This window comes from Myotis brandtii, unplaced genomic scaffold, assembly GCF_000412655.1.
Source record: "Myotis brandtii unplaced genomic scaffold, ASM41265v1 scaffold732, whole genome shotgun sequence".
NCBI lineage: Eukaryota > Metazoa > Chordata > Mammalia > Chiroptera > Vespertilionidae > Myotis > Myotis brandtii.
In genome coordinates this window covers 432098-441843 of record NW_005370902.1, presented here as the reverse complement: position 1 = coordinate 441843, position 9746 = coordinate 432098, and the positions used below count along the sequence as shown (strand labels likewise).

Below are 9746 nucleotides of genomic sequence, written 5' to 3'. Positions count from 1 at the left end.
GCTGTACTGGCAGCCATCAGCCTGGCTTGTGGCTGAGCAAAGCTCCCCCATGTGGGACCACACTGACCACCAGAGGGCAGCTCCTGCATTGAGCATCTGCCCCCTGGTGGTCAGTGTGTGTCATAGTGACCAGTCATTCCCAGTCTTTCTGCTGTTAGGGTCAGTTTGCATAGTACCCTTTTACTATATAGGATAGAGGCTTGGTGCACGGGTGGGGGCCAGCTGGTTTGCCCTGAAGGGTGTCCCGGATCAGGGTGGGGGTCCCGCTTGGGTGCCTGGCCAGCTGGATGACGGGCTGATGGCTGTTTGCAGCTGGTCACACCCCCTTCAGGGTGGGGGTCTCCACTGGGGTGCCTGGCCAGTCTGGGTGAGGGGCTGAGGGCCGTTTTCAGGCTGGCCTGCGACTGAAGTTCCCAGCCTCCCATTTTTTTCTTTTTTTTTTATTCTGGGATTTATTTACCTTCTATAATTGAAACTCTGTTGCCTTCACTGGTGCTCCCAGCTCTGAGGCCGCGGCTGGCTGAAAGCAGGTATCTGGGGTTTGTTTAGCTTCTATAATTGAAACTTTGGTGCTTTTGGAGCTTAGAGCAGGCTGCGGCAGGCGGGGAACCTTGGCTTCATCAATCACTGGAGCAAGCAAACCTCCTGCTGGCTTCAGCTGTGTGGCTGCTGGCCGCCATCTTTGTTGGCAGTTAATTTGCATATCTTGCTGATTAGCCAATGGGAAGCGTGTCAGAGGTACGGTTAATTACCCTTTTTGTCTTTTATTAAATAGGATAATATTCCATTGTTAGAATTGCCACATGTCAAAGTAACTTTTTAAAATAACTTGCAAATATTGACTTCTTTTTATTCCTCTTAGATTAGGACTTTGCAACTAGTGTTTGCAGATAATTGAATACTTAGTAAATCAATTTCCATTGTTTATGGGGGAAAATTCACTATCATTACTTAATAATAATGGCATCATTATTGTTATTAACATAATTGTGAGATAAGCCTTGATGCATAATATTTAAAAAGTGTACTAACACTAATCGTTGTGGGTTTTTTGTTTGTTTGTTTGTTTGTTTTTGTTTGCAATTTCAGAGACAAAAAGAAATAGCATGGCATGAAACATGGCTCAGTTCTACTACAAAAGAAATGTTAATGCCCCTTACAGAGACCGCATCCCTCTAAGGATAGTTCGAGCAGAATCAGAACTCTCACCATCAGAAAAAGCCTACTTAAATGCTGTGGAAAAGGGAGATTATGCAAGTGTCAAGAGAGCCCTAGAGGAGGCTGAAATTTATTTTAAAATAAATATTAATTGCATTGATCCTCTTGGAAGAACTGCTCTCCTAATTGCAATTGAAAATGAGAACTTGGAGCTCATTGAACTACTCTTAAGCTTTAATGTCTATGTTGGCGATGCTCTATTACATGCAATCAGGAAAGAAGTTGTTGGAGCTGTTGAGCTGTTATTGAACCACAAAAAGCCAAGTGGAGAAAAGCAGGTATGTGGAAAAATATTGTTTTTAAATTATTTTACTTGCAGAAGGTTTCTATGGGTGTTCACATGCCCTCAAATACTAATAGAAGCATTAATATCAGAATTATTATGTTAGAAAACTGTTAAGCACACAGTTCATATCCTCCAACAGTTACTGACACCACTAGTTGTACCACTTACCCTGGCAAATCTGACATTTAGTGAGAACCAAAGCAAAACAAAGTAACCTATGTTGGCTTTCTTTACATTGGAAACATTTCTATGTTGTGTTCAACACAGAATGTTGTTTGGGACTTATTGTGTATATGTGGGTGTTTTTCCTCTTGCCTTTCATTTTCTGACATTCTATAGTACCAGGCTAAATTTTTTTGGTATTTTTCTGTTTAAGCTGCTTGCCCATTTTGAGATTCTGTATCTCACTGCAAAAGTGAATTGTGTCATCAAATTTTGATATTGTTCTTTAGCAGATTCCAGTGGATCCTCTTAAATTGAGACTCAATTTTTTTTTAAGTTTACTAGAGTCCTAGCCGGTTTGCACAGTGGTTAGAGCATCGACCTAGGGACCAAATCCCAGGTTCAATTCCAGTCAAGGGCATGTACCAGTGTTGCAGGCTCCTCCTATGTCCAAGCTCTGGTCAGGGCACATGCAGGAGGCAACCAACCGATGTGTTTCTCTCATAGCGATGTTTCTCTCTGTCTTTCCCTTTCTCTCTACTCTCTCTAAAATCAGTGGAAAAATATCCTCAGATGAGGATTAAAAAAATGTTTACTAGAAAATAACTGACTATTAATTTAATATCAAATTTATTAGTGGCAAAATTATAAGCTGCATCTTAATATCATCAGTAGAAAATTAAAATGGCACACAATGTGGTTTTCTTTTCCCTCATTGTCTCCCTGTTTTTACTACTAAGGAAGTAGAGAAATCATAGACAGAAACGAATAAGGAATCTGTTTCTGTCTGTCTACAGTAGACCCTTCCCTTTGTTACTGCCTTGTATGTAAATTGTCTATTTTATCCTTTTCCTTTCACACTGAACTCTTCAACTCCCTGAATCAAGTCTATCTTACTAATTAAAAAGACATTGAACCTACTATAGTAGCTCAAATATGTTTTTTAAAGTAAAATCTTATTAAATGTCTGTTATGACATCTCTAGCAAATTTTTCCCTCTTTGATACAATGCACAAATCTCTATTTCTGCAAATGATAGACTGTTAGGAGATGTTATATATTTTTAAAGCAGCGATTTTCAACCAGAGTGTATCACAAGAATTTTTACAACACACAATACTTGACTTTTTAGTCATGCGCAATGACCTCTTTTCCCTTAGATTATCAAATTAAAAAAAAAATGACAACAGCCAACACAACAGTAGCCTTCTGGTATGAATACCCTCCTTTGAATCATAAATATATAGATCATATAATAGAGTTGCATTTTATTGGTCTTGTCACATAGTAAGGCTGCATCTTGATACCAGAAATCCTTATTTACAAGCATAGTCACCTGATTTTTAAAAACGTCACTTTGGAGCAAAAAGTCATTTGCTCAGTGGCCAGTGTTCTCAGTGGTTTAGCATCGTAGACCCATGCACCAAGAGGTCCCTGGTTCAATTCCTAGTCAGGGCACATGCCAGGGTTTCTGCTGGATACCCACTAGGGGGCGTGCAGGAGGCAGCCTATGGATGTTAATGTTTCTCTATGGATGTTTCTATCTCTCCCTCTCCCTTCCTCTCTCTCTCTAAAAGTCAATAAATTCTTAACCGGTTTGGCTCAGTGAATATAGCATCGGCCTGTGGACCGAAGGGTTCCAGGTTCGATTCTGAACAAGGGCATGTACCTCGGTGGCTCAATCCCCGGGTGAGTGCAGAAGGCAACCACTCTATGTATCTCTCTCACATCAATGTTTCTCTTTATCTGTGTCTTCCCTCCCTTCTCCATTCTCTCTAAAAATCAACAGAAAAATATCCTTGGGTGAGGAATAAGAAAGCAAAATAAAAATCAATAAAACATTTTTTTAAAGATAGCTAATTACAATTATTATTTATTATAAATCAAACAAAATCATATATCTTTATCATGTCGGCAAAATATATATATTTTTTGGTTTGTCACAGAATTTTAGTAATTAGTTTATGTATGCCATAAAATGAAAAAGTTTGAAAATCAATGTTTTAAAGCAAGCTTTGCTATAACTACTGTTGTCTTTGTTTTACTAGAGGACTTTCATCAGACTCCTTGCCATTATTAGAAAACATTTGTGGCTGGGTGTCTCCTGAAAAACTCACTGCATTCTCAGAAATCTGTGTTCTCTAGTCCAGTCTTATTTTCACCTCCACTCACCCTGTTTCCTTACCTGAACCCAAACTTTGATAAAACAACATTCCACAATAACAATACTTGTTTTGTTGCTTTGCTGGCTTTTTGTTGTTTGTTTCATATTCAGATGTTTGTGCATTACCTTTCTATCATATTGCTAAAATTTACTGATAGAAAATTTCCCTTGATTCATCTATCCTTTCAATTTTATACAAACCTTGACAGGTAATTGTAATATCGAATGACATATGTAATGTTATATCCTAGTTTTTCACCACTAAGGGAATGTAAGACACTTAAGAGTGACTAGGAATCTGTTTTTATCTGTGTAACTTCAGGTGCTACTTCCCCAGTACCTTGTGATTTTGAAATTACTTCCATAATTACATCCCTCCAATGTTTGTATTTTCTAATAACAATGACTTTAGGGTGTACGCACTCTTATGTTTATGTAGGCAACCATAAGATAGATGTTACGACTGTGTTCTAAATAATTTTAGATTTCAACAAGTCTACAGAATAAAATTGCTATTAAATGTGTTTTTCATGTTTATTACAAAATAACCTTCTTAGTTTTAATCTCTAGAAAAAATTGGCCTCTATATTTCAAGTCTCTTTAGTCAATGACATTTGTGCTGGCTAGAGTTATTTGGTGTCTGGAGAAGATATCTGCTATTATGGAAGTGTTTGTAAGAAGATGTTAAACTTTTGAGCTAAACCTTTATCTCACAAGTAGGTCCTGGCTCCTTAGAGGCACTTGATCTAAACTTTGATTGTTAATAAAAGGCAGTGAAGGTTTGAAATCTGCCAAGAGTCGGAAACATCCCAGGTGTTGAGGGATGTTTAATGAACCGAAGACACAGAGGTAAGATGAGCACACAGGTGATTGATTGCCAGACAGAGGGCTACAGCTCGCTCAGGCATGTAACAAACTCTGTACTCTCAACCATTGCTTTTATTGGGGTTTGGCACGAGGTTAGTGCGTCAGCAGTTAATCAACTAAATCTTGTTTTGTTCTATATTATTACAATAGCACATTGAAGACAACTTGCAGCTGTGCCCTCCCTTTCTGTTCTACACCCATGACTATTTAATCTTGTCCTTTCTCAGGGAGGTAAATGTTCCGGGAACTCAAGATTGTGTGCAATCTTGACCCAGCGTGACTTGCTTGCAAGTCACACGGTGCTCCTGATGGAACATCTACTTCTTCTTAGCAGGACTTCAGATCCTTGTTTATAAATGTCCAGCTACACCCAGGCCATGTGTTTCTGGAAGATTTACCTTGTATCCATTTCTGGCCAAATATTTTCCTCTTCAGTGAAGACACTGATAATATTTTTAATTGTATCTGTTTATTTGAACTTTATTTGAGCCTTATTAGAATAACCAATCTACCTACTTCTGAGATCTTGGTATGTTGTACAATGAAAGTGGAGTTGTTACAACATTAAATGTATATAATATACAGCCCACAAAAGATGTCCTCGGGGCATGGAGATGCAGCTCTATTAAAGCTTGGCTGTTTATCTGTGATTTACTTAGGTAATATAGCTCCTAAGTATAGCCAACATCTTCTGGAATAGGTTTCCATAAGTCAGTGTGTTGTAGGTAGCAAATATGTTCTAGACAGGAATTTTTTCTCTCATAAATTGTAATTCCTTAGATGATTCTTTAGATTGTTGAAAGCCAATTTGGATTTTATGATTTGCCTAAAACTCAGCCCAAAGACTCTGGGACATATTGTCATTAATTTTGGTGAGGTCATTGAAGCCAAGTGTTATAATCTAAAAACAAAAATATCCAAGTGGACAAAAATAAACATAACTTGTCTTAAAATGAGTTGATAAAGAAGGTCTAATACAAATACCATGCAGACCTGACAAATGTAGATTAGACTATATATTCTTCTTTTCCAAATTTGTCACATATCAATTTCTTTATCTGAAAAAAAGATTCAGTGTTTGATGGCATCCTGAAATCATGAGGGCTTTGAGATTTCAGATTAGTTTTTGTTTTCATCTAATACATTTACTTGAGAAAAATCTGAGGATGCTTATTGTGTCAGGTCTTGTGCTGGGCTCTGGGTAGGAGACATTGCTGCTGTTCACCAGAGTCTTAAGATCTAGTTATGAAGAAACAGGAAAAATATTATGGGAATATGAATAAAAGTGATCATAATGGAAAAGGGGAAAGAGAACCAAATCCTCAGGTAACTGTGAATTTAAATAAACAATTTGGTAAATACAAAATGTTACTGGGTATAGCACATGAAAGAGCAGGAGAAGGACCTGAAGAATAAAGAAAAAAAAGAAGGTGTAAGGGTTTATGCTTTCCTCTCAAAATTAATTTCCCTTTTACTTTATTCATACTCTCTTTAGGGAATTTACTGAGTTCTTATGCTAAAATTCATTTCTATAATATTATACTATGTTGTGTATGAGTGTGTGTGTGTGTGTGTGTGTGTGTGAGAGAGAGAGAGAGAGAGAGAGAGAGATTTTTATTTTATGCTACTTGAGGGCAGAAAGCACATTTTTTTTACCACATTTCCTTGCATATTGCTCATATCTAGTAATTATTTGTTGATTAAATAAAAGACATTCATGTGACTTGATTATTATGTTATAAGACTTAGTGAATATTTTTTTCTACTTTGTTTGAGTAGCTGAAAATCTGTAAACCTGGAACATTTACTTGGAATGAGCTAAATGTACCAGCCACTTAGGGAGAAAACTGGGGAATTTATGTCTATACTAGAGGCCCAGAGCACGGATTCCTGTACATTGAAAGGAAATTAATTAGAAGGTGGCTGGCAGAGCGGGACTGGGTGAGATGGGCTGGACACACCAGAAGCCAACCTCCCTTGGTCCCTCCACGGCTGGCCACAGGTGGCGCTGTGGCTCAAAGGGCATCTGCAGAGTGAGCAGGATCCCTCCTGCAGGTGGGGTCCCTCAGCCTGACCTGTGGGGATCGGGCCAAAACCAGCAGTCCAACATCCCCTGAGGGGTCCCGGAGTGCTAGAGGGCACTCTGCAAAGTTGCTGTTGCTCGGCAGCTCCTGCATTGAGCGTCTTCCCCCTGGTGGTCAGTGCATGTCATAGCTACCAGCCAGTTGACCAATCAGCTGGTTGCTTAGCCTTTTATATATATAGACTAGAGGCCCGGAGCATGAAATTCATGAACGGGGGCAGGTGTCCCTCAGCCCGGCCTGCACCCTTTCCAATCTGGGACCCCCCTCACAATCAGGGACATTTGGCTCCTAACTGCTTGCTTGCCTGCCTGCCTAATTGCCTTCTAAACGATTTCCTGCTGGCCTGATTGTCGCCTAGCTGCTCCCCTGCTGGCCTGATCTCCCCCAACTGCCCTCCCCTGCCAGCCTGATCACCCCCAAATGCCCTTCTCTGCAGGCCTGGTCACACCCAACTGCCCTCCCCTGCAGGTCTGATTTCACCCCCAACTGCCCTTCCCTGCAGGCCTGATGGCCCTCAACTTCCCTCCCCTGCCAGCCTGGTTGCCCCCAACTGCCCTCCCCTGCTGGCCATCTTGTGGTGACCATTTGTGGCAGCTATCTTGTGACGATGTGGGGGCAGCTATCTTGTAGTGCCCATCTTGTAATGATGTGGGGGTGGCCATCTTGTGGTGGCCATATTGTGACAACATCGTGTGACGCCACCTAGGCTTTTATTATATAGGATACACTCCAAAGATCACGTGCTTGTATGTGAAAGGTTGTAATAAAAGGATTATTGAAAAGGAGAGGCAGAGAAAGTTAGCAAATTAAAACAGGGTAGTGGTGGGGATATGGGTGTGACATTTAAAAAAATTTTTTTGAGATACATTGGTTCTCAAGCACAAAAAACTGAAGGGTCTCTTTGTCCTACATTGTTTCAACTTCTTTGATTGTTTTTGTCATTTGAGCTTGATTCAATTGCTAATTGGACAGCCCAGAACTCTGATTCCATAATTTTATCCTATAGAAATGGCACTCCCCTTTACACACAGTAAAAATTAATAGATTATAGAATGGGATGCACACTATCAGCTAGAGACTTTACTTAAGTGGAAAAGGAATATAGTCCCAAATATTCTAACATTTCCAAAAAAACTGTTTGAATCAGCAATTTTTTACTCCCAATATGTCAACTGTTTGCTATTGTTAAAGAATGTAAAATGTTGCAAAATACCAAATTCTTGTTAACACTGAAAAAAGTTGGTTAGCAAATAATTCTTATATTATACCGTCTATAGTGGAGCAGCTGAGCAGGGGTGCCGGACCAAGGTAGGGTGCTAGTCACTGTCATCAGGGCGAGCCTCTGGTAGTTACTGAAAATTCTTTTCTCTTGTGTGCTGCAGTCCTGCTCAGCGCTCGCCCCTGCTGCCTGCGCTGGACCGCTTGCACCCGCTGCTGGTGCTGGAGCTGGTCCCTCTCGTTCCACGCTGTCAGCAGGTGCAAGTGGTGACTTCCAGCCCTGATTGCTCCTGAGGGCTTCTCCACCTCCCCCTGCTCCTAAGGGGCAATTGGGGTAGCAGCCACCACTCACACCCATGGCTGGCGCTTGCCCCAATTGCTCTGCGCCATCAGCGGGTGTGAGCGGGGCCAGCATGATCAGTGCATAGGAGTGGTGGTGGCTGTAGTGGGAGCGGGGCTGCCAGCAAACAGGGGACCAAGGGACACAGCACGAGGGGCCAGGCGGGGGCATGGAGGATGGGCCAAGACCTGCCCCTGTGCCTACCTCATCCTCAAGGCCCACAATTCCTTTCAAGGTGCACGAATTCATGCACTGAGCCCCTAGTCCTATCTAATAACAGACAAACATGGTAATTAACTGTACCTCCGACACGCTTCCCGGGGACCCCCACCCTGAAGGGTGTGTGAGCAGCTGCAAACAGCCATCATCCCCTCATCCAGGCTGGCCAGGCACCCCAGTGGGGACCCCCACCCTGAAGGGTGTGTGAGCAGCTGCAAACAGCCATCATCCCCTCATCCAGGCTGGCCAGGCACCCCAGTGGGGACCCCCACCCTGAAGGGTGTGTGAGCAGCTGCAAACAGCCATCATCCCCTCATCCAGGCTGGCCAGGCACCCCAGTGGGGACCCCCACCCTGAAGGGTGTGTGAGCAGCTGCAAACAGCCATCATCCCCTCATCCAGGCTGGCCAGGCACCCCAGTGGGGACCCCCACCCTGAAGGGGGTGTGACCAGCTGCAAACAGCCATCATCCCCTCATCCAGGCTGGCCAGGCACCCCAGTGGGGACCCCCACCCTGAAGGGGGTGTGACCAGCTGCAAACAGCCATCATCCCCTCATCCAGGCTGGCCAGGCACCCAAGCGGGACCCCCACCCTGAAGCAACAAGATGGAAGCTAATTTGCATACTGAAGGCGGGCGGCAGCTGGCAAGGCTGTCCACGGTCCGGGACCCAGATTTGTGACCTGGCGGGCGGGGGGCAGTGCTTGAGGCTGTCCACGGGACCAAGACACGGATCTGTGACCCTGCCAGGCAGGGGGCAGTGCTTGAGGCTGTCCACGGGACCAAGACACGGATCTGTGACCCTGCCAGGCAGGGGGCAGTGCTTGAGGCTGTCCACGGGACCAAGACACGGATCTGTGACCCTGCCAGGCAGGGGGCAGTGCTTGAGGCTGTCCACGGGACCAAGACACGGATCTGTGACCCTGCCAGGCAGGGGGCAGTGCTTGAGGCTGTCCACGGGACCAAGACACGGATCTGTGACCCTGCCAGGCAGGGGGCAGTGCTTGAGGCTGTCTGCGGTCCCGTGACCCGGATCCGTAACCCTTCCAGGCGGGGCGGCAGCTCACACAGGGACAGATCAGCCGGGGTTGGGCAGGGCAGGACACCTGGCTTCCGCCCAGCCCCAGTCACTCTGGGCAGGTGAGTAGCGCAGAGAGCCTCTGGACAGGGGAGGCAGGCCGGTGGAGGGC

At 43.6% G+C, this 9746-nt stretch overlaps 1 protein-coding gene across 2 annotated transcripts in view; it reads left to right on the top strand.

Moving 5' to 3' along the window:
- Positions 1 to 9746, top strand: part of TRPC4 (transient receptor potential cation channel, subfamily C, member 4) — a 436371-nt gene that overhangs the window by 128262 nt on the left and 298363 nt on the right. The window contains exon 2 of one of the 2 annotated variants that reach the window (XM_005882679.2): positions 1090 to 1496. In XM_005882679.2, coding sequence (XP_005882741.1) covers positions 1119 to 1496 — 378 coding nt within the window. In that variant the 5' untranslated portion in view covers positions 1090 to 1118. Of the gene's footprint in view, positions 1 to 1083; positions 1497 to 9746 lie in introns of those variants that run through there. The other variant, XM_014530348.1, reaches the window with a different exon arrangement.